The sequence below is a fragment of the Lolium rigidum genome, chromosome 7 (assembly GCF_022539505.1).
Source record: "Lolium rigidum isolate FL_2022 chromosome 7, APGP_CSIRO_Lrig_0.1, whole genome shotgun sequence".
In the NCBI taxonomy this organism is placed as follows: Eukaryota; Viridiplantae; Streptophyta; class Magnoliopsida; order Poales; family Poaceae; genus Lolium; species Lolium rigidum.
In genome coordinates this window covers 62,113,636-62,139,477 of record NC_061514.1, presented here as the reverse complement: position 1 = coordinate 62,139,477, position 25,842 = coordinate 62,113,636, and the positions used below count along the sequence as shown (strand labels likewise).

The 25,842-nt window shown below is 43.9% G+C and overlaps 2 protein-coding genes across 2 annotated transcripts; both read right to left on the bottom strand.

The window, feature by feature from the left end:
- Window positions 1-2,271: 2,271 nt before the first annotated feature.
- LOC124671439 (glutamate receptor 3.1-like) lies at window positions 2,272-16,276 on the bottom strand. The gene is made up of 23 exons (XM_047207810.1): window positions 15,887-16,276; window positions 15,697-15,789; window positions 15,428-15,501; window positions 15,203-15,261; window positions 15,035-15,083; window positions 14,345-14,442; window positions 14,111-14,145; window positions 13,936-14,037; window positions 13,444-13,502; window positions 13,185-13,359; window positions 12,004-12,177; window positions 11,684-11,798; window positions 10,745-10,802; window positions 10,549-10,654; window positions 8,353-8,520; window positions 7,653-7,741; window positions 7,435-7,498; window positions 5,957-6,230; window positions 4,499-5,850; window positions 4,140-4,417; window positions 3,684-3,715; window positions 3,188-3,594; window positions 2,272-3,083 (listed from the first exon to the last, which is right to left on the bottom strand). The coding sequence occupies exons 1-23, from the start codon at window positions 16,274-16,276 to the stop codon at window positions 2,595-2,597; spliced, it is 4,740 nt and encodes a 1,579-aa protein (XP_047063766.1). The 3' UTR covers window positions 2,272-2,594.
- A 1,154-nt stretch (window positions 16,277-17,430) lies between these two features.
- LOC124671438 (uncharacterized protein At4g15970-like) lies at window positions 17,431-20,746 on the bottom strand. The gene is made up of 5 exons (XM_047207809.1): window positions 20,618-20,746; window positions 20,507-20,535; window positions 18,358-18,718; window positions 17,683-18,164; window positions 17,431-17,528 (listed from the first exon to the last, which is right to left on the bottom strand). The coding sequence occupies exons 1-5, from the start codon at window positions 20,744-20,746 to the stop codon at window positions 17,507-17,509; spliced, it is 1,023 nt and encodes a 340-aa protein (XP_047063765.1). The 3' UTR covers window positions 17,431-17,506.
- Window positions 20,747-25,842: the final 5,096 nt, after the last annotated feature.

Here is a 25,842-nt window from a genome sequence, read left to right as displayed (position 1 = left end):
TATGTTGGCAGTACCTTGTATCCTAGCCGTTTATTAGCTTTATTAATTTAAACCTAGGCTCTTCTAGCCAATTGTTTAAAAATCCATTTTGAACTTGTGGTCATCTCTCCATCATGAATGGGTGTCATTTATTTCTTAGTCCATGTCCATCATGCCGTGGTCGAATTTGCCCGCATGGATAGGCAGATGCTAACTTTACCCCCCGTATAAACTGACTTCTCCCAGCAAGAAACGAACCCAAGTTAGAGCAAACGATCCTACGGGGCGTGTAAAGGGAAGGTGGCAAGCTAGGTGGTACTCCAACAACATTTCAACGATGTAGAAAGCGCAACATATGTTTATACAACTTACAAAAGCAAGTATGTCAAGTGCTCGACAACAGGTAGTACTTTTTTTTTCCAAACGGGTAACCCCATTCCATTAATTTCTCAACGGAAAACTTAAAACGGAAAGGTAAATGAAATGGTAGTACTAGCGCTACCGGATGAATGCTCAATCTCGAACATCCCTAAAGCCTTGTTTGGTACTAGAGTGTTTGTGAGGATTAGTGGAGATGATACTCTAGAGTATTAGATGAACCTCTATCGTCACCTAATTCCCGCAAAACTCATCCTCAATCCACTAGGTAGGGGTAGAGGATTGGGGATTAAAAATATATACTAAGATTTGGAAAAGTGAGGATAAATGGGGATTAAACTCGCTCAATACTCTAGCACCTAACATGCATTTAGAATATATAAGTGAGAATTTAAATTTTGCTACGAATTATCCCTACTAAAACTCTATCACCAAACAAGACCTAAGGGGCAAAAACCTGGTGACCCTATAAGGCTATAACACATATTACAAACACAATCAGTTCATGAAACAACCGACCACAGACTAGCAACATATAGGAACATGTCATCATTAGCCTTCAGTGATCAGCAGCAGCCCAGACGAGGTACTTAACATCCCTATAGCATTCTTGTTTCTCTTCACACGATCCTGAGCTTTGTACAACATCTTGTCCGCACCTGCGATGATCACATTCTTCTCTTCTTCCTGATAAAGCCCTACCCAATGTTTCAGCAGAGCACACACAGTAAATATAATCAACACAGTTGATCTCAAGACATACTTCTCAAAAGTTAAGTTATTTTGTTCCTTGTCGTCCAGATGGACCAACAGACAGCACAAGTTCGCGTGCCCATTAGCGCCCCAATAATGCCCCAAACAACTTTAGCAGATGAACTAGTAAAAAAAAAGATGATTTCAGTCCTCATTCTGATCACTGAAAGAATAGAGGACTCCCAGGCCAATTTCTTTTCTTCAAGTTATCTGTAGTCAACACTGCATGTTGCATCAATTGCCATAAGAAAAAATATCTTAAAGGAATTTTGGACTTCCAAATCCATTTATTGTTTGGACCATATAAATCTATCTCCAAATGTTGATACATAGATTTTGTCGTAAACACCCCTTTATTATTAAGTGACCAGGAAATAGTATATGTTTCCTTAGAAGTAGGAAAATTTCTAGCTCTTTCCAAAATGTATTGTCACTGATTCGTAAGTTCAGAGTTCAGTCTTCTAAAAGGAACAACACAATCATTATGAGCACATTGACCGAAGGTATTGTCAGGTTCTTGACAAATATCAAAACAAGGGATATGTATCCCGTAGACTAGATCACCACTGTTCATATTTATTTTCCTTCCCTACATGTAGAAATCTTTAGCTTTCAATAATGTTTTTCAACTAGGAGAATCATTAAAACTTGCCTTCACATTAGCCATAGTCTTATGTTGCAAATATTTCCCAGTCAATATAATTTAAGGTAGCAGAAGTGACCGGAACACCTAGATATTTCAGAGGAAGGCTACCCACCTGATAGTTGAACATGTTAGCATAATAACTGGTTATATCATTATCCCCATTAATAGAGAAAATCTCAGTTTTTTAGGAAGTTTATTTCTAGCCCAGACATGAGTCCGAAGGAGTAGAGTAACAATTTCAAATTGCCTTATCATTTGTCATGAGTGACACAAATGACGGTATCATCCGCATCGTGTAAAATGCAATCCCAGAAGGAATTAAATCGGCTGCAAGGCCAACAAGCAACCCATTTCTCTGAGCTTTTAAAACTATTTTAACCTCCCAGGCTATGTTAAAGAGGCCCGGTGACAAGGGATCACCTTGATGAATACCTTTCGCACTTCGGAAATAGGGTCCCATCTCGTTATTAATCTCAACAGAAACTGACCCATTATGCAGAATCTGATGGATCCAATTGCACCAAACAGGGGAAAACCCTCTTACTCTATGACACTCCTACAAAAAATTCCAATTAACTTTCTCGTAGGCGGCCGTCTCAAAATCAACAACTAGTACTGAAGCTGCTCCATGTGCACTACAGCTTACACATCTTTACAATTCTGCAGCACAAGGAGAGAATACTGCGCTATTTAAGTACGACTACCCGTGCCATCATCAAATACTACTGCGACCAGATGATCAATACTACTACGACCTGTATTGGGTGGGTGTATTGTACGTACGACATAAGTTAATTATCTGGAAGCCAAGACATGCAAGGCTATGCCGTGACTGTCTCTAGCAAGACGTGCTAGTGCTGACGCTGGTAGTACTCGACGCTGCACTGACGCCGCCGATGGAGTCTCCTCCTACTCCTGCCAGCGCCACTGCCTTCTCTTTGGATGCCCTGTGGCTGTGGGTGTCGATCTCCCGTCGGTCGGCAAAGGACAGGAACGCCTGGAGCCTGCTGCGGCTGGAGCGGGAACTGCCATCGGTGGACGACAGCACCGCCTGCTGCGAGGACGCGGTGTGCTCCCAGTATTTGTGGACGAGGACGCCGGCGTGTATGGCGAGGGTGATCACGCACGCCACGCCGCAAATGAGGAACAGCCCGGAGAAGCTGTACACCTGCAGACTGTCCGAGTCCAACTCATTGGTCTGGGACTGCGACTCTGTCATCCGATCGTTCAGCCACTTCTCATGGATCCGCTGGAGGTCGCCGTTCTCCGACAGCTCCAGGATGGCCGTCGATAGATCCACTGCCAGTGGCGAGTCCCTCGGGAACGCCTGAAAAATTTCCAAGTTTAGTTGTGGATGATAGTTTCATTCGTCAGAAAAATAGGTGGCACTTGATTGAGTTGCGAGATCCTGCAAGGTGGAAGGAAACTCACGAAGCCCCAGCCGCTTTTGGTAAACTCCGAGCCCACTACTGCAAATTTGGGATGCTCAAGCAGGAAAAGCTCAATGTATGGGCGCTCGTCGACGATGGCCATGACGCCTCCATTGCCAGGGCCAAGGTCTAGTGCTCGCTTATACTCGTCCGGATTACCGAGCGCCCTAAGCCTTGACTTTGAGACACCGAGCTCTTGCAGGAGGTAATTTTCCGCGAAGGAGCCAATCTGGAATCCTATGGGCTCGTCACTGGCGACCAAGCTATCGATACCCGTGATTGGAGATGTGAGCTGCTGCACGGTCAGTATGGAAGTCAGGCTGGCAGTGTAGCTGGACTGGATTATCAGAACCACGAAGAGCCATATGATGATCACGAAGCGACCGAGGGTGCTTCTGGTGTCCTCTCCTGTAAAAATAAAAGCACAATCACTTCTGCATGAGCTCGGTTAGGAATATTCCATCAGGATAAATGTGAGCAAGATGCATTTTACTCACTGTGCGCGAAGAACAGAGTTGAGAAACTGAACCTGCAAACATGAAGTGAATATAACATGTAAATAACCTCAAGCAAACAAGACGCTTGCATCGTTCAAGAAATTAGATTATGATAATTTTAGCATAACACCCACGAGAGTGCTCTCTATACTGAATACAGAAACAGATTGATTTCCTAATAAATTCTCCGACGTGCAATTCCAAACTGTCTGTCAAAAGAAGAACTCTCACGAGGTGCAGAGTACATGGTTGCAAGCCCCACGTACACTTAAATTTGAAACTCACTTCTAAAATATGTGTGTGGGAAATAAGTCATATCCACGAGTTAAAATGGCAATGATTCTAGCAGGGATGTCAGTAGCTAAAGTATGTGTGTTGGCAAAATCTAGAATGGCACTGGGATGTGCACAAAGATCAGAAAAAAAAAAGACTCCAATTGCACAAGTGAGACCTTACCAGAATACAGTAATAATCTGTTTCACTGGAGGTCCACGGAAATCATCATTGATTCTGTGCTCAAGCAGCCAAACCACCGTCCCTATGATAAGAAAGAATAGTCCTGTGACGCACCACATTCTGATTGTGAATGGCTGCAAAAATGACCATCCGCTCGAGCCATGTTTCTTAACAGAGGTAAGTACCATAAGCCCTGACTCGATATATGGCTGAGTGAAGTCAACAACCCTTGTCCGATTTGTGACAATAGCAATATCACCTACCACAGCATCAAATTCCTAGTCATAAAAGGTTGTTAGTATTCCACCTATATAAATACATTAGCTACAAATGATGTAAATTTAAGAAAGTGAACTTACATTTGTTAGAATTTTATTGATAAGCTGGGTATAGCTTGGATTCTCTCTACCATTCCCAAATGGAACAAACTTATATGGAACTGGATATTGCAACAAGTTTATTGCAGCAACAAACACATCGATACAGAAACCACGCACTGTATCTGTTATATTGTCAGTTGACACAAATTGACGATAACTTACCCTATTGGGAACACCAATTCTAAGCTCATTTCCATTGTTGGGAAACACCCATCCACGTGGCCTTGTCATAGTCTCACCTGGCCAGATCACGGGGAGAAGTCTCTGATTTTCCCGAAAACGGTTTGCTGGTTTCATGTAAAGAGTCTCTGGAGATGCAATTGAGAGGCCGGAATAGTTGGACCAGTAACCAATTGTCCGCAAACCGGAACCTACTATGTTAACAACGTCATATGCAGGCCGGAGAAGATTGCCATCTGAATCAAATCTTACAGAGCCAGTTGCACCAGTGAAATTTACTTGGCGTATTCTTTCTAACAACAGCCTCCCCTCATCAAAGACAGTCATTGCTCCCAATTGCAAACCTCCTCCTGCGATATCACGTAGTTTGGGGTAGATAGAGAATGAAATGTTACCGCCTCTACTGAAAAACGCATCCAGCGCATGAGCAATCATCCAGACAGTATCATAAGCATACAAACCATATGAATTAATCAAGAACCTGCTGTCAACATTATCTGTCTTCACCAGTGCATTCCATTGTGAAGCTAGCTTACTCTTCCTTCTGGTATTTTCTGTGTGCTGGCGTAATGTGACAACACCCTGCATTGCACCCACTAAATCCATATCTGGATGTAGTGATGAATCAAGGAATGAACCAAGCCAATCCGTTGCAATCCACACATATCCACTGGATGTCATGCCGAGATTGCGAGCTAATAAGAGAAGTGCAAGGCCAGATTCAGGATTTGCATGCAGAATGAGTACTCGAGACTCCATCATCGCAACCCTGACTAGCACAGTAGCCATTTCACTCTTTCTTGCTCCTGGCCTAACTGCAGCTTTATACAAGATCTTGGACCGCCTCTTGGCAAGTTCATCACCTAAGGACGATATGCCGTTTCTTCCATAATCATCATCAATATATATAGCTGTCACTTGCTTCCACCCATAATAGTTGACTATGTCAGCAACAGAAGCCATTTGAAAATGATCGCTATGGGTTGTCCTCACAAAGAAAGGAAATTGAAGTGGCGTGAGAGTTGGATCAGTTGCAGCAAAGGACAACATAGGCACTTGGAGTTCATTTGCAACATGAGAAACAACATGCGCTAGAACAGAAGACTGAGGGCCGATGATTGCAATCGTATCCTTCTCCATGAATTGCAATGCTGAGCAATGCGAAGAAGAATTAATCGTTATACTATGTGGACGGTATTGTTATCAAAACATAAATCTGCATGGTTTGGTGGATGAAAGAAAACACGGAAGAATTACCTTGCACAATGCCAACGAAGCCACTGCAATTGGAATCTCTCATCTGGATAACCAGTTTTGTGCCTGGAAGGATGCTTGAATCATTGTTGATGTCACTGGCAGCAGCAGCCATGGCAATCTTGGCAACTCTCCCTATTGTGGAATTGAATGTGAAAAGAGCTCCAATGCTCACTGTGTCGGGTCTCGCATCGATATTCTTGCTGATTGCATAGAAGCATAGACAGCAGAAAATGCCCCAAAAATGGAGCGCGGACTTCATGGTGGGTCTAGAAGATTAACAAGGTGTCCTTAGGTGTCCATCTTTCAGCAAACAATCCACAGGCTGGAAGAAGAAAACAAAAGAATCCTGATGATGCTGCCTGTTAAGCATATATGTTGACTAGCTATAACTCAAAATATTATTGCAGTCATGAATTGGAAACTGAAAGAACGGATGGTTACATAAAAACTATATCATAAAATCAAAAGGTGGGAGCCTAGGGAAAGAAAGGAGGATAAATCATATGTCAATAAGAACTGGAGCTCAACTGAACAGAAATGGACACCTCTGGACAAGAGAAGCTGGGAAGGCATCTCCAAAACATAAATCAGCGAATGCTACCTTTCAAGATTCAGAAATTAAGCAAAACAAAAGCGAGCTGCTGAGATGAACTCAGCCACTGATTCTCCCTGTGACCGCGAGGGGCAAGAAGATCTTCCACGAAGTTGACATGGAATTACATCTTCTTTGGAAGAAAACAACTGGATGAATCTAAAAGCGTAGGCACATGCGGAATAAACAACTAATTGACCTCCTTAACCTCTTTCTTTACTTTTTTTCTTTATAAGAATCCTCATACCGTTGGGCCTGAAGAGCTTTAGTCGGCAGTTGCGTCTACTCAGATGGACACGAGATAGGCGTGAAGCGTCGGCAGCGGTGTGAGCAAGATCTATTTGGGTGACCTTGTGAAGCCTCACCAAATGTGACGCTACCACAGATTGCTGTTTCTGAAGTACATTCACCGATTCACGTCCGTTCACCTCAATTCGGCTAGCTATATCCAGAGTCCAGACAACGATCTGGGGGGCAGATGCTAACGACTGTCTAGCTTGTTAAGACAGCCTACAGCTTCATGTGCCTAGGGTGTCACAGTCTCAGCATGTTCCGACCTCAAAAACTAAAAACAATAAAAAGTGAAAATCTTTCCAGAAATTATTCACGCCCTCATGTCAAACATGAGGCTGGAAGTTGAAACAGGAGCGAAATCGGATGCATCTACAATCAACGTGGCTTGTACACGTATGAGTACGTGAGTTGAGACACCATACCAACCGAGACTCTCGTCAGGTCGGCACACTCAGCAAGGACCTACCCCACGCCAGACAATAAATAGGGCAAATAGCTCACCCCAAAAGACGATCAAGATTCAAGAGAACTAAACACAATTAAGATTATATGCAAAGATAGGTAAGATGTGTGTAGTGGTAAGCACTAGTACCTGGGGATATGTTGCTTCAGCAGATGAATGGACAAGATAGTTCCACAATCCCGATCCACATTGCCTACATGGAAAGATCAGCAGCAGCAACCGCTCAGAGACCCAGCTATACACACCACAAACTGCTACAGTCACTGGGGATGATGTTGGGCCCAGACGTCACATCAGATGAAGAAGATATTTGGCCATTTATACCAGCTTCGTTAAATCTCGTGTACCTATCAGTTATGTGTGATCCAGATCGATGCCAGAAAGCATTCTTTCTCACGTGGGCTCTTCCATTAAACTTCAGTAGCTCGGAGTGCATCTAGCCAATGTCGATATTAGATGTTAAACATCAAACACTAAAGAATAATAATGCTGTGTAAATCTAGCTTTCTAAATCCAGTCACGTTGTCCTCCCCCCTTTAGCCAGGAAATTATTGTTGACACGATAGACCCACAAAAATTACTTCAATATTTCTTGTCCACCATTTGCACACACGACATTTGCTCTACATGAACACTAGGAAACATTCTACCCCTATATCGGCAGTAGTCAAAACCAAAAATTTCCCATATAATTTAATCCTTCACTACTTTCATCTCATAGATTATATTATAAGACTTGAATACTGCTAAAATGTCAAACAGTATTCACACACGACATTTGCTCTACATGAACAATAGGAAACATTCAAGATGACATCGGCAGTAGTCAAAACCAAAAAAAAATCTCATATAGTTTAATCCTTCGCTACTTTCATCTCATAGATTATATTACAACACTTGATACTGCTAAAATGTCTAACAGTATTCCAACATAGCGAAACAGAAACGAAAATAAAAAAGGTTGACCCAGATGACAGCCAAATGATCCCACTTCTTCAACAATTGCAGCAAAATGTTACACCCTGCTGGCCCTACTCAGGTCTAAACCCGTGACCTTTTAGCAGGTGAGGCGCCACTAGTCTCTACCGTGCTGTTCTCATTTCCTTCTACACTAGTCTGCTCAAAGGTCCATCCAGGAAAATCTGACTCTTGAAATAAAGATGTCGGTGTAGTTCTGTAGAACGCAAGAGGAACTTGTTTTATCCGCCGCCTCACCTACAATTCAAATTCAAGATTTGTAAATTTTAGTAAATTCCTAGTGACGACAAATAATAATGACACAAACTGCAGCAGACAGGACAGGTGCGAGGACTCAGCTTTGTGGTGAAAAATCTAGTGATGACTAATAATAATGACTCAAACGGCAGCGGATAGGAGGTGTGAGAGGGACTCAGCTTTGAGATGAAGGATCTAAGAGCATCTCCAGCCGCGTCCCCCAAAGGGATTTGGGACGTGCCGGACAAAATGCGTTTCCAGCCGCGCGCCCCAAAGGCCCTTTCCGTCCGGCGCGGCCCAATACGGTGTCCGGTGCCCCGAGCCCGTCCCCGCTCCACAGGGGATTCTCTAGGCACGTCGGACACAACGAAATGCAAGACGAGGTAGACGCAGGCCCGACGCGTCATGGCGCCCAACTTTCCCAGGCAACGCAATGACGCGTCTCATCGTGCATGGCCACGTGGCCATCCACGCCGGCGGTTATTGCGGCCAACTCCCCCGCTGCCGCTTCGCATGCCGCTGCTGTACAATAAGAGCGCCTCTCCTTCCTTCCCCAGTCCAATCTCGCCGCACCCAATCTCTCGCCGCACCCCCAGCCGCTCCAATCTCGCCGCAATGTCGTTGTCCCGCAAGAGCGTCGCGGCGAACGGCTTTGGCCACGGCAGCCTCACCATGGCGGAGGCGTGGGCGCTGTACCGCGCGGGGTATCCGGTCCTGTCCCGCCGGACATGCGCCTGCCAAGCAGCGGTAGGTGGAGGATGGCTGTCAACGGGGTCGGTGTCCCGCCACAGGGCACGGAGCGCTGGAGGGACGCGGTCAGGACCCGGCAGGCTCGCCTCACCGCCGAGGAGCGAGCCGATCCGACCTGGGCGCCCACCGGTAACGATGACCGGTGGGCGGACTACTTCCAGGAGACGCAGAGATGAACAGCACCGCCGGCCCCATCGGCCGGAGGAACAAGGAGGGGCGCCTCCGCTTCTGGGGCGTTCCCGGGCGCACCCTGGAGCACGTCGTCGACGGCATCCAGAACAACGCCCCCAGGCTGGAGATGCCGCCGTCGCCGCCACCATCTCCTTCGCCCGCAGCACGCTGGCAGCCGAGGAGGACGTACTACGTCCTCCTCAAACTCTTCTTCGTCAGGGCCGGCGCGATCGGCGCCTTCGTCTCACCGCGCCACGCCCTACAACCGTGCCTAAGTGCGAGGTGAAGGACGAACCGGAGTTCGCGACGCCGCCCATCAATCCGAGGCACGGCGGCAACAGCGCTAGCTGGCAGCAGCACAGGCGCGCCGGCAGCGCCCTCCTCATCCCGAAGCCGTTGGTGAAGGAGGAGTAGGACGACGAGGAAGCCGCGAAGGCGGCGCAGCTGGCGGAGTACGAGCGCCAGCAGTGCCTCATCGCCAGCAGCGACAACCTCGACGACTGTCCAGGGTTGCACGCGGCGTTCGCGGACAAGGACGTCTGGAGGGGCGACCTCGACGTGGCGATCACAATGTCCATCCGCGACACCGGGAAGCCACTCGTCAATCTCACCGACGATGGTGAGGCTGGACCAAGCGATGCGGTGAAGAACGAGCCCATCGACGATCCCAACGAGCGCGGAAAGCAGGACGTCATCGTCGACGACATGTACAACTTCCACCAGTACTACGACCCGTCTAGCCGCCCCAAGTACTATTAGGGTTTAGGTTTAAATTTCATCGAATTTCGTTCGAATCTATGTAATATATAGCAAGTTTGAATGAATTCAACTTGAATCCGATTAAAATTAAAAAATCTCAAATTCTGTTTGGGGGACGCGGCTGGAGAGCGATGTCCCCCAAACGCGGCACGAACAAAACGCGTCCCCCAAATGCTAAATCCGGCGCCGTTTGATACAGATGTATGTAGATGCGTTGGTTGACTAGATACATCCATATCTCCATATCTAGACAAAATAGAGTCAAATAATTTGGATCGGAGGGAGTAAGAAATTTCCAGTGGTACATATACATATGCAGAAAGCTGAGGTGAATATAGTGAGACCTACCTCATCTCGGAAAACTGTTGCATAGGAGCCAGAACTAAAGTCTGTTATTTTCATCTCAGACGTTTTGGCGCGTACAGTGAGATCATTTTCAAGTGATGCAACAAATCTGGGAGCAATATAACATCAAATGAGCTAAAACTTAAAAAAAATAAGGAGACACCACTGAAATGATGGCACTAAGCTGTGTTCCTATTACCTAGAAACTGCAGGTGTGTAGTGATGACGCAGTGTATCTATTTCCCATAAAGAACTACCTGCAATGCATAACCAAAGATGAATACATGAGATGCAAAGGAATCGTTTACAAGAACTATACACAAAGAATATTGCATGAAGATGCAATCATTCATGCTGGCATCTTGACTTGCAATGGCCCCCCAGTAACTCATCACGTAAGTTGTTTGAAGCTGTAGCTTGAAAGAACAGGCAAGTGAAACCAATCTCATTTTCTCACCAGTTATTTTCATGATGCAGACTTCCACTAGTCTAGCCCACTGCAATTGCAGTACCAACCGAACAACGGTAGTCAGTGGTCTGTTCATTTAAGCACCACCAGTTAAGGCATGTGCTCGTCCAAGGTTCTTACTCGTATTATATTAAGGTTATCAGTTCATCCCTTAGCTTTGGATAACATACAATAACCTTTGTACAGATCAGAGATAACCTAAGGTGTAAAGTAAAGGTATTAGTTACTTAATTATATTCAGCTCTGAATAGACCAATCAGGACCATCCATGGCAGGACTTCATGTTTCTTTTCAGACAAGTTGTACCCTGGACTTTATGTTTCTTTCTAAACACAAAATGTACTTGGTTAGGACTTCTCGAGATAAATTTTAGCCAAGGACTACACAAGCTCATAGGAAGGTATCAATCAAGTCAGGCAAGAACCAGAAGCCGATATTCCTATATTTGCGCCAAATGAGCCCTCTGCCTCTTTTCCCTTTGCCACATGCGCACAACGGCACACCCACAGAATCTAACCATCCACCTCAACGAGGCCCTAGCACTACTACACTTTCTATATCCAATTCGCAAGACCATAACAGCTGTTTGCCTCTTTTGTCTTAAAACAGATTGAGGATTGAAAGGAGAAGTGACAAGACAAAATATGTTTGATATGATTTGATACTTACGCATTGCACCAGACTTTGTAGGGTCTGTCTCTTCATTGTCAAAAGGATCAGCGCCAACTTTTTTAGGCTGACTAGCTTCTCGACTGGTATTGGTATCATCATCCTGAGGAACTTCCTGGAAGAGATTCCAAAGCACTGTTATCAGTTATGGAATAACAACAAAAAAGGTTCTTAAAAATGTGCGCATGAGCATGCATTACACAAACATGCTAACAAAACGTGGTTCATTGGCTGCAAGTGCTGCACACAGATGTATCCACACTCAGTTACTAAAGAGCTCTTATATGCGACCTAAGAGGAGGTTAAAGCGAGCAACATACCCAATGAACCAAAAAATTAATTGAGGGGTGCCTCCGCAGAAGATTATGAATTAAAGCAATGATGATAAGAGCTCCAGCTGGTGGTGCTGAAAGGGCGAGTCTACTCAATCTTTTTGCAAATGAAGCAGCAAGATGTGCAGAAACATATGAAGATTTCAGGCATGCGTCAAGAAGCTGCGAGAAAACAAGTCAAACATCGTAAATAATTAACAATAAAATAATAATAATCTGCAAGGGAGGAAGAAACCCTCTCAGCGCATACTTAAGAAGAAGCAACAAGAGACAAAGGTTAGATTAATTCCACCCCACAGGATTTGAAGTTTCGACCCTCAAAGGCACGGGTGCCAACCACTGGCTACCAAACAGATAAGAATAGCTAGATTTTAAGAAAACTGATGCTTCTAAGAAATAGTACTCCTCCGTTCCAAATTAGTTGACACAGCTTTGGTCAGATTTGGTCTAGATACACATGTATTCAAACGCATTTCAGTGTGTAGGTTCGCAGCATCTGGATTCATGTATTGAAGATTTATAGTTAAGAGCTCAAACATGGTGAATGGTGCCATGGTGATATGCTGATATGATCTATTTGGCTGCATCCACGGGTCCGTCTATCACAATATTAAGGGTGCCATACTGCAATGTATAATTTTCTCCCATCTACAGTTATGGACTTGTACAAAATCAGTGCAGCAAGGGCTCAACAGAATATGTGGGATACAAAGGAATGCGGAAGTGACATCACACAGCCTCCTTGGTTCAAGGTGAATAAGGGATACAGATCATGGTTAACTAATCAATGAGTTTAATGTAACATATTGGTACATGCCTAATAATTACATCATCATATTAACATGGTACATTCCATGGCATTCCACCTGAGAAATAGTAAAGCAGATGACCTATTACTAGATAATGGATACGATAATTTGGGTGTATTGGATTTGGATGAGATGTTCTGGAAGCCCATTCACAGCATGTAAAGATGTATGGCTCCTCGGACACTTTTAAGACCATATTTAAAAAAAACAATCAGGCGTGAGGTGGAACTATAGCTCAAATGATTTACAGCCTTTACGAATACCTTTCAGTTCGCAGAACTCGTTATGTTGTAAAAGTTGGTAATCATACATTCATAGGGTAACAATAATATCAAATTGTAATTATCTGGAGCTACTTACTTGCAAGAACACTGACCGATGTTTTGCCATGAAAACGGCAGGAGTCAGTAATGCATAGAGCTTGTCATAGAATTTTGGATATTCCAGATTATGTTGTGTCATGAGGATGAAAAGACCACTTAAGGCCATTACACTGATAACACCACCGATGTCGTATGATCTAGTGAAGAAATCACTTCAACAGAAACACATAGTCGTAAGATTTCTAACAGTTGTGTCAAACAAAGTACAAACATGAACAAAATGGACATAATCGTACCACAAGATGGATGGGTTTGGCATTGAAGGAATTACATTCTGATGAATTGTAGCAAGGACCTGCAAATTCAAACTATTACTCAAAAGGTAGGAAACTAACACTAGCAATCGAAGAATTCTGGAACAGAAGTTTTGCTGCAAAACATTTAACTTAGAATACCAACAATGAACTACGAACAGTTCTATCATCCCAAGTGGACATACAGTTCCTGAATTATAAGTTTTTAATAAACCCACCTTGCATGTCAGACTGCAAGAAAACTAGGTCCATTGTTTTAGAAGAAAAAAAGAGCAAGGGAATCACCACCAGCAATTTGTGCTTGGAACAGCGTTCCAAATTCAGATGCAACACGTATAACATTCAATAAACAGTTGAAGAAGAAGCAATTGCCAAATTCCTACTCATGGGATACTCAAAAATTAAATAATGAAAAGCAGCAAGATTGCATAATACTGTTGTAGGCTTACAGCTTCCAGAAGAAGGAACATTTACCTCCTTGTATACATCAAGCGGAAGTGGTAGCTTCAGAAAGGCTAGCCATGCTTTAGTGAACTTCACTTTTAGCCTTTTATTTATATGTGTCGCTGAGGAGCCCTGCAATTTTTTAAAGCTTAGTCGCTAGAAACTTGCCAAAATATTTTACTACATGAAGTGTATATGTAAGTACCTCAGAGGAGTTCTTCTCTCCTTTTAAAGAAATGCCTTCACAAAGCAAAAAAATAAAAAATAAAAAAGGTCAGAATGCACTATTCCAGTATTCCCACTATGGTGCATGCACGAAGAACAGTAGCACACCCCAACAAAATAAAGGGCAACACATAAGAGGCATGTTAAAAAAGAATACATGTGCTATAGAAGACCAGAGGAATATTGGCCTACAGGATCAGTTGGAAGTACTCACCAACAGTACTCCACATATCAAATTTTGTTTCCTTCTGAAAATCCAATGCAGGAATATGCACCAAAATATTGTATATATTGTGTATACAGATAACATTCCTGCCAAAGAAAAATAAGTGCATAAGCAATAAAAATAGGTACAGAATAAAACAACAAACTATTATACAACAACATCAAAGCCTTTTTCCCAAGCAAACTGGGGTAGGCTAGATATGAAACCCAGAAGAAATAAAAGGAAGCCAAAACAAGAACGAGATGGAAAAAGCTGCAATTCGGCAGATGATTTTGCAGCGCTAAAAGCTAGAAAACCTTGTGCAAACAACATTACAAGCTAAACCACACAAATGCAAACACGAGCAACCAATAAACATACCCTATGTTTCTAAAACACTGCCAGTTGCTTACAATCAAGGCGCTGGTACTATAATCTGTACAGAGAAACTAAAACTACAAGCATGTCTTTCCTTGTTTCCCTCGTTCGTTAGAAGCAAGCATGTTCATACTGGTTGAGCACTGAGCACAAACATATCAGTAGTTAACAGTGCAAAGCAGCACACTGCTTCGAACTTAAAGTGAAAAAAACGTATCCCTAAATAAAGGTCATTCCATCATAGTTGGTTCACGAAGTTGCATTGACAAGCATAATGCGCTGTTCAGGATTTAAGATAACTTCGCATAAAAACTAGAGTACCTGTCTTCAGAGCTGTCGTCCCCATTCTGCAAGCCATATTTCCCAGAGCCTGATTAGAACAAAAGTAAAGTAACCATTTAGCGGGAAATCAGATGAGGCCAATCAAACGAAGTGTGTGTGTATGTGTGGAGAGAGAGAGAGAGAGAGAGAGAGAGAGAGAGAGATTACCGGTGGTTTGACTGCCCAGAATGTTGGTGATCTTGTCTAAGCTAGTATAAGTAAAATAACTGCAGGAGTAATTGGAGAACAATGAGCGCATTGCAAGAGTATACCATCAACCAAATTAGCAATATCGCCAACTCTACTCAACTGAAGTATTAAGGGAAACATGTTCTTTCAAGGATTTGGCAATAAAATACAGCAGAAATAACTGCAAGAGTTGCCACCACATACCAAACATCAGCATATTTGGAGTACTTGGACCCAAGCAACTCTAACAAAGGATCAATCGAATCGGTAGCATGGACCTGCAAATAAATGGAACACATAAAAAGGAGACATTAACACGAATTCTGGCTCCAGTAAACATCTACTAGGTCACATACAAACGGGATACACGGAAACGAAGTTTGTTCTCACATCCCCGAAGTAGTAGGGAACCTTAATTACATCTCCTAACCTCACGGAGATGTAAAGCAATGACAAGAGGAAGGAGCACCCACCACAGCATGGAGAAACTTGTGGTAAATCGCCGAGTGGAACCGCCCGTCCTTCCCCAGCTTCACGAAGTCCATAAACGCATCGAACGCAACTTCCTGCCGCGAACAAAAAAGCATACAAGTACTAAATTCACCAAATCACAGCCGCCGAGCACGCAAATGAACTGTAACAACCAACTGCCGCAAAACTCACCCTGATTGCGTCGTCGCTGTGGGGAGACACGCTGAGCCCGATGAGCGCGGCGACGAACTCGTCGAAGCGCTGCCGCAGCCACGCCCCGAACACGAGCTCGGGGTCGCTGCTCGCAACATCTGCGGCAGCGGCGGCGGCGGAGGCGGAGGGGATGGACGGGAGCAAGGGCTCGAAGAAGGATTGCAGCGAGATGAGCGCCTCGAGGGCGATTTTGGGCGGCGCGGAGGGGGAGAGGAGCGCGAGGAGGGTCGGGGCGTGGTTGAGGTGGGCGCGCGAGGAGAGGAGCTCGTGGCCCAGCGTCTTCACCTCCTCGTGGGTTAGGGCCCCGGACTTGGACTTCCGCTTCTTCGTGCCAGACGCCGACGCCGTCGCCGACGAGGATTTCGCCATGGCAGGAGGGTGCGCGCGGGAGGCGGCGGCGCGGCGGGGGAGAGAAGGCGGCGACGAGGTTGGGGACGATGGTGGGTTTCTGTTCTGGGGTTTATTGATGAGGGTTTGCGTGGGCCTACACTTTCTGCCCGATGGACCGGGCCAGGAAGCCCAATACTGCAGAGTTGTCCAGCAATTTCAATCTATAGAATGATTTATTTATTTTTAATAAATAAAAAAATCTATAGATGCTGTCCAATCCAAGGTTAGGCAGAATGATTTATATATTTAATTTTGAATTCAGGATATGAAGAATGTAAATTCACCAGAAATATGCAGTCCATTGCTTTATTTCGAATCAGAGAGCTTCATAGATTAATCGACGTGATTACAATCACTTCGAAGAGTATCAACGAGGAAAACCTTGCTTTAATTCATCCACTTGCATCTCCTCCTATCACCACTAGCTTGTTTTGCACAATAATGGGCATCATTGTTAGCATCGCGCCCAACAAACAAAATGCAAAAGCTAGAAAAGGCTCTCCTAAACTCCCTAATCTCCTGGCACAAGTTCCGATCGATTTTCACCTTTCAGCATTGCATAGATTAACTACCTCTTTAGAGTCACTCTGTACATGCAATCAATTGCTTGGTAAGGCTATTTCAGGCGAATAGTCAGCAAATAACGCAACAAAAATAGTACTGTTATACATGCATGATACAGCTGCCGTCTACTGCTAAAAACAGGTGAGCCAATACTTTATTTTTTTGAGATCGGCGAGCAACTACTGATGTCCACTATCCAAGCATCAGCTGAGTTCAGAACAGGAAAGTAACTGCGTTTGAGGCTCGCCTGGAAGTATCTGAACTCGACCATAACAGTGAGAAGAGCTAGAGTAGGAAATATTTATCAGTTCATACATACATCTTTCTGGTCTAATAAAACTGGTGACGACACACAAAAACAGCAGGCATGCTCATTATATTTTTCAAACATAAATGTTCTCATTCAAGGAAGTCCCATTGCATCTGTACAGAGTTCAGCACATATCCGATTTAACGCGACATCAAATTCTACTTAGCATGCTAAACCTGAAGAAGGCATTTACACTAAACTGAACTTGGTTAAAGAGGGAGGGAAACACTAATGGAGTTAGTAGCTTGACCCAGTTGTTTTTTTGCAGAAAATGTGGAGAACACCTTAAGCATGCTCCACTCTTCCATTTTCCTTTTGTAGTCCACAAGCATGTCTTATAGGTTTTGTGAAGATAGGCTGTGAAACAAACAATTAAAATGATCAGATGCAACACTACCAAGAAAATGCTGACTAGAAAGCTGTAGACATAGGAGCCAACTAAACTTCATCAAATAAAATTTCTAACTAAAACAGCCCTGAACTCAACGTCACTGTTGGACAATGGACATACCTGCAATTTTGCGGCACCCTCCAGGAGGATGGTGTCAGTCTTTTCAAGCTTGGAGGCAATGACAAATAGCTCTTCCAATCTTCCATCATGATCCTTAGATCATGAATCTTGCTCCGCAAACCGATGCAACAGTTAGCATGCATAGTGCAGACCTTGTTTAAATCTCTGCTGGGTTCACAAAATCCACCAAAGTATGCAGTACTTAGAAACTTAATTTCCAGCCCAATGTCTGCAACATAAGGATCATGCTTTATAGCATTGAATACATCCTGATCATGGTAGCCAGGATATCTCGATCGCGATGAGTACCAGAAACTGTAAAACTCTATGGTACGTTCATTTGATTTCACATAATTGAAGCCTCCATTAGCAATGTTTCTCAGGTCTGTTGCGTTCCCAACATAGTGATCGCAAGCAATCTGAAGGTCACCATTAGGATAGAAGTGAGGAAATGGATTGCGGAACCACATTATGTCTGCATCCTGAAATATATAAAATATGAAAGTTAGAGAAGAAAAATTGACAGATCGCCTTCATTTAGCTTTCTAATGTACATATGCAAGCAAGTGACAAAAATAACAGTACAACACTAAATTCCATCATGATTAGCAACACAGCTGAATCTTCTCCATAACAAATGTCAAGGTGACTAAGTTAATGTGTACCAGAAATTACCGAGAATATGAAGCTGTAACCTTTTTCAAGAACCAGCCGCAAGAAATCTAGCCTTTTCCACATCATCTCCAGATACCCAGAAGTCAGAAACCTCTTCTCTCCAGAAAAGTCCACACCCTCAGTTCCAAGAAAGTAGCAATAGTGGTGGATCTTGACACATTGTTTGTATGCATCAGAATCAAATGTTATAATGACTAGATGGTTCAAGAGTGAACTTGTTCTGACACCACAGCGAAAACTATCAATGAATAGGTCTATCACTGAGCCAGGAGAAGCCCATGCAGCATTAAGTGTAGTCAATATAACAGTATTGTCTCCCATTGAAGCCTTCCTCAAAACTTGATCAAGTTTGAGATCCTCACTGTCCTAGAAAGGATGACATATTAATTGAAGACCAATGAGAAAATTAAAGAATCTAACTGATTAAGCATAAATTCAAATGCAAAAACCAGAAGATTAAGGAACACATGATTGCTACATCTAATGATAAAAAGCAGGGCCGGCCCTGAGCAGATGCATCCGGTGTGCACGCACAGGGCCCCCAATAGCTAGGGCCCCCGTCCAGCTATGTTACGTATGTAGGTACAGCTAGGCCCTTCGCTTAGAACTTCTTTTTCACCCAATCAGAATTAGCGTAGTGTTATTGCTAGGACTAGCAGCTGAGGCCTTTGGGCCTGCGCCTATAAGCACGCATCACGGCATCAGCCAAGCTCTCTAACTATTGCTGTAAACATTGTGAATAATCAATAAAGCTTAGCAGGTTGACTAAAAAAATCAGCCAAGCTGAGCCAACACTATCGCTAAATGAAAAAAAAGGACCAAATAGAGCGACTCTCTCATCGCCTTGAATTCTTCTCTTGCCTCTTCGATCTCCTTTCTTGTACCTCGATCAGTGCCGACTCGATGGGGCGCCGCTCTCCCGTCGAGATTTCTGGCTGTTTTGGTAGAACTAATGGAGGAGATCCATATTTTTTGATTTCCAAGAGTCCCTCCACGATTTGCAACGGTCGGTACAATTCCCTCCTAATATACCCCTAGGTTAGTCTATTCTTTTTTATCCGATTCAATTCATTCTCCTTTCTCACTCATCAATTCCCATAGACTTGAGAGAGAGACAAGAGGTTGAAGAAAGGGGAAAACACAAGTTAAATAGGGGATTGGCGGCAGCCGCGAGCAGCAGGGCAGGGGCAGGGGCAGGCAACCGCGAAGGCACTTGGCCCCATTTTTGTGTAGATAGGGCCTTTTTTTTCTTGCACAAGGCCCCTGAAATGCCCCAGGGCCAGCCCTGATAAAAACTAGACATGCAGTTACTTCTCTCAAGGTTTTCCTACAGTCCTACTGTGTGAATAGCCTCATGTTATTCGCTCATGTGGTAGGCATTTCAGGTGAACAGTTAACATCCCTTTGTAGTTTGTACATTGTAATCAGCTGGCAGACATGGCAAGCAAACTTAAGTGATAATGTGCAAGATGCACTACTAAAGCTGTTCCCAACTTCCTGGAATGTCCAAACTAGAGTGGCAACAGAATAATCAGAATGATCTCAAAAAAAAAAAAATCAGAAGGAAAAGAACATCACTGTCCAAGAGAAAGCATTAATCAAGATCTTTAGGAAAGTACCAAAACGCTATCTAAAAGTTCATGGAATCCCAAGGATAAACACCAATCCGTCTTTCACTGAAAGTGGCTCAGTTATTCACATTAAGAAAATACACTGTAGTGTACCAGCTAATCAGCTATCACACAGCTCCGGTTAACGTAACCAAGGGAGTGCTACACACAGGTACATTCAGTGATACATTAAGAAAATAGTCTTCAATAAAATAAAATAAAACTACACCCATGATCCTCCCAACCGGACATAATTGCTTCATGCCAAGGAAAATATCCAGAACCATGCATGATACAACCACGCACTGTAAGAACTCCAAGAGTTCCACAGCAGATTCCATTATGGCCTGAAACCTCTCAATTAGACTGCATCACTACACAGGATAGCAAAATCCACCCAACCAATAACTCACAGCAACTTAATAATCCCGGAGTAAAATGGCAAAGCGTAATTACCGATACTATGCGTCATTCGTTCATGATTTAACAGTGGGAACCAAATGAGCAACAGTAATCGAAGAGGGAGGAGGCGGACTGACCAGATCTTCGCCTTGGGCGCCCTCCTCCTCTTGTGCGGCGACCGAGGGCAGCGCGTCCCAGCCCCAGGGGTTCTCCAGTGAGTGCCGCGAGAGGGCGGCACGGTGCAGCACGGCCAAGGGCAGCGCGACAAGGGTGGCGAGGAAGAACGCCGCACCGGCTCTCAGGAGCGCGTGTTTCGGTAGCCGGCAAGAGTGCGCGGCGGAGGATCTGCTCAGGGTGTGGCGTGGAGGCCTCGCCATAACGGCGGTCGGCGGAGATGGTTGCGGTAGCGGTTGCCGCAGTGAAGAGTGGTGGAGCAGTTGGGCGGCGGACAAGCCGGAATAAGGAAGGCGTTTTTTTTTTCTTTCAACGGAAAATCCCATTCAGGTAAAAATATATGCTAAAATGTAATTTATTTAGATTGTACATCTACACATCTATGTTCCGACAGAAGTTTTTGGCAAATAATAACATTTTTATATTTATCTGTATAAATACAAATTTTAATGCTCCAATATGATAACCCACGGAATATTATTTTGTCTTTCTATACATGCCACATAAAATATTCCTATTCTCGAAATGTGTGTGCCCATGGAGTGGCTGGTTGTACATGCAAAATTTTATTTCGGAGTTTTTTGATATTTTTTACATCTTACTTTGTATGCGTGCTTCATAATAGGTACATAAGCACCTATGAGCCAAAACACCACCTTCCGTAATAAATCGCAAAATTGGTTGTACACGGACGGTCTTTGAAAATTGGTTGTACACGGACCTTCATAATAGTGATTTCATTTTGCGATATTTAGCACATGTTAAGAAAATAGCAGCATACAGTATGAGGAATTTGAGTGAAAATCGGCTCCTCTAGCATCAAGAAAAGAAGTGAGAGGAGAAGTATAGGAAAGGTTTTTGGCCCATAGTCCACACGGGGCCGTTTTTCTCAAAAAATGGGTGGCGTGCGAGACTTGCTAGTTCCATTTTTGGAAGAGGTTGAGGTCATTCGCTGAAGAAAAAAAATCAAAGACTTGCTTCTCCTTTTAATGATAGAGCAGCATGTTTCATTTGAGTGCTGGAAAAAAGAGAGTTTGTTTTATCCTGCCTTTTTTTTTTTACTTTGCGGTACTAGTTTTCAGGGCCTTATGCTTGGCTTGTGTTGCTATTTTCTCGTGTTTTCATTTTTGTGAAATGATATAGTATGATGTTTATTGTTAAAGGGGAGAACACCTAAAACAAAACAAAAAAGAGGGAGAGACTAGTATAAATACTAATACTATACATATACCCAACTAGATGAATTACCAAGACGAAGGAATAAAAACTCCATTAGCCGGTCAATGGAAAATAAAATCATACGAATTGCACTCTTTATTAATCCACTTAAACTTCGAGTACCATAAAATGATCAATCCAATCGAGAATTTTCGGTATTGATATAGTGAATATCAATAAAATTTCTGCTAAACAACCAGAAGATATGGGGGAACCACCCCGACAAAAGAGTGCATTTGATATGGCATTGACACTTCAGAAACAAAATAGTTTGAATTTACCTTTTGATGGTGGAGCGTGCACATCTACACGTCAGTAAAATGGTACAAGAGTGAGGAGTTTTGGCTCCCGGAGTCCCGGGGTCCATGTTAAGGATCGTAGATAGAAAACAGAAAAATCGATCTACGCACCAAGATTATATTAGATCTATGATGATGCAAGTAAATAGATTGGATGTACGAAGTACTATTACAAGCCTACTTCATAATTCACGGAACAACACCAGACTACAAGTATTTGTGTAGCCAATTTAGGGATACAAGTAGCAGCAACGAGTGGGGATCAGCCGGGAAGAGCCGAAGATAGGAGAAAATAGAAACACAGGGGAGAGAAGAGAGCCGTCGTTTCTTTTCATGATTCAACTTGATGACTTCAACATTCTATCTTCATGTGTATTTGTAGCGTGACACTTCTAGAGGTTTCGGGACGGGCCAGGCCCGGCGCTGCTAGACCATGAGACCAGCCCAAGTAGAGGTACATGGACGAGAGTCATAACAAGTTCTCGCCGGGTGAATGCGGAAGAGCTCGGTGACAACTCCAAACGTGTCGACTCTGCACCTAGCTAGGTGTATCCCTCCCATGGCGAGGACTTAATCTCCTCCTTACTTTGAGGATCGAAAGGTCGATGCTTCCACCGGTATCTATGTGTACGGAAGTTTAATCCACAAGCGGTTCACTGATACGTCCCAAACGTATCTATAATTTCTTATGTTCCATGCTACTTTTATGATGATACTCACATGTTTTATACACATTATATGTCATTATTATGCATTTTCCGGCACTAACCTATTGACGAGATGCCGAAGAGCCAGTTGTTGTTTTCTGCTGTTTTTGGTTTCAGAAATCCTAGTAAGGAAACATTCTCGGAATTGGACGAAATCAACGCCCAGGGTCTTATTTTTCCACGAAGCTTCCAGAAGACCGAAAGGATCATGAAGTGGGGCGACGAGGCGCCGACACAACAGGGCGGCGCGGCCCAGGTCTTGGCCGCGCGGCCCTGGCGTGTGGGGCTCTCGTGTCGCCCCTAAACCTGCCCTTCCGCCTATTTAAATTCTTCGTCGCGAATGCCCCAGTACCGAGAGCCACGATACGGAAAACCTTCCAGAGACGCCGCCGTCGCCAATCCCATCTCGGGGGATTCAGGAGATCGCCTCCGGCACCCTGCCGGAAAGGGGAATCATCTCCCTGAGGACTCTTCATCACCATGATCGCCTCCGGATCGATGTGTGAGTAGTTCACCCCTGGACTATGGGTCCATAGCAGTAGCTAGATGGTTGTCTTCTCCTCATTGTGCTATCATGTTAGATCTTGTGAGTTTCCTATCATGATCAAGATCATCTATTTGTAATGCTACATGTTGTGTTTGTTGGGATCCGATGAATATTGAATACTATGTCAAGTTGATTATCAATCTATCATATATGTTGTTTATGTTCTTGCATGCTCTCCGTTGCTAGTAGAGGCTGCGGCCAAGTTGATACTTGTGACTCCAAGAGGGAGTATTTATGCTCGATAGTGGGTTCATGCCTACATTGAATGCAGGACGGTGACGAGAAAGTTCTAAGGTTGTGGATGTCTCTGTTGCCACTAGGGATAAAACATCAATGCTTTGTCTAAGGATATTTGTGTTGATTACATTACGCACCATACTTAATGCAATTGTCTGTTGTTTGCAACTTAATGCTGGAAGGGGTTCGGATGATAACTCTGAAGGTGGACTTTTTAGGCATAGATGCATGCTGGATAGCGGTCTATGTACTTTGTTGTAATGCCCTGATTAAATCTCATAGTACTCATTATGATATATGTATGTGCATTGTTATGCCTTCTTTATTTGTCAATTGCCCAACTGTAATTTGTTCACCCAACATCCATTTATCTTATGGGAGAGACACCACTAGTGAAGCTGTGGACCCCGGTCCATTCTTTACATCTGAAATACAATCTACTGCAAACTCTGTTCTTTCTTGTTCTTCGCAAACAAACATCATCATCCACACTATACATCTAATCCTTTATTTACAGCAAGCCGGTGAGATTGACAACCTCACTGTTACGTTGGGGCAAAGTACTTTGATTGTGTTGTGCAGGTTTGATGCGTGTAGTTGACACGTCCGTTGGGAACCCCAAGAGGAAGGTGTGATGCGCACATTAGCAAGTTTCCCTCAGTAAGAAACCAAGGTTTAATCGAACCAGTAGGAGCCAAGAAGCACATTGAAGGTTGATGGCGGAGGAGTGTAGTGCGGCGCAACACCAGGGATTCCGGCGCCAACGTGGAACCTGCACAACACAATCACAGAACTTTGCCCCAACGTAACGGCGAGGTTGTCAATCTCACCGGCTTGTCTGTAAACAAATGATTAGATGTATAGTGTGGATGATGATGGTTGTTTGCGAAGAACGATAAAGAACAATTGCGGCGGTTGTATTTCAGATGTAAAGAATAGGACCGGGGTCCACAGTTCACTAGTGGTGTCTCTCCCATAAGATAAGCGAGATGTTGGGTGAACAAATTACGGTTGGGCAATTGACAAATAAAGAAGGCATAACAATGCAAATACATATATCATGATGAGTACTATGAGATTTAATCGGGGCATTACGACAAAGTACATAGACCGCTATCCGGCATGCATCTATGCCTAAAAAGTCCACCTTCGAGTTATCATCCGAACCCCTTCCGGTATTAAGTTGTAAACAACGGACAATTGCATTAAGTATGGTGCGTAATGTAATCAACACAAATATCTTTAGACAAAGCATCGATGTTTTATCCCTAGTGGCAACAACACATCCACAACCTTAGAACTTTCGTCACTGTCCCGGATTCAATGGAGGTATGAACCCACAATCGAGCATAAATACTCCCTCTTGGAGTCACAAGTATCAACTTGGCGAGCCTCTACTAGCAACGGAGAGCATGCAAGAACATAAATAACATATATGATAGATTGATAATCAACTTGACATAGTATTCAATATTCATCGGATCCCAACAAACACAACATGAAGGATTACAAATAGATGATCTTGATCATGATAGGCAGCTCACAAGATCTAACATGATAGCACAATGAGGAGAAGACGACCATCTAGCTACTGTTATGGACCCATAGTCCAGGGGTGAACTAGTCACACATCGATCCGGAGGCGATCATGGCGATGAAGAGACCTCCGGGAGATGATTCCCCTCTCCGGCAGGGTGCCGGAGGCGATCTCCTGAATCCCCCGAGATGGGATTGGCGGCGACATCTCTGGAAGGTTTTCCGTATCGTGGCTCTCGGTACTGGGGGTTTCGCGACGAAGACTATATGTAGGCGGAAGGGCATGTCAGGGGGCCACACGAGGGCCCCACACAACAGGCCGGCGCGGCCAAGGCTTGGGCCGCGCCGCCCTAGTGTCTTGCCACCTCGTGGCCCCACTTCGTAAGTCCTCCGGTCTTCTGGAAGCTTCGTGGAAAAATAGGCCCCTGGGCGTTGATTTCGTCCAATTCCGAGAATATTCCCTTACTAGGATTTCCGAAACCAAAAACAGCGAGAAAACGAGCAAGCTGGCTCTTCGGCATCTTGTCAATAGGTTAGTGCTGGAAAATGCATAATAATGACATATAATGTGTATAAAACATGTGAGTATCATCATAAAAGTAGCATGAAACATAAGAAATTATAGATACGTTTGGGACGTATCAAGCATCCCCAAGCTTAGTTCCTACTCGCCCTCGAGTAGGTAAACGATAACAAAGATAATTTACGAAGTGACATGCTATCATAATCTTGATCATACTATTGTAAAGTATATG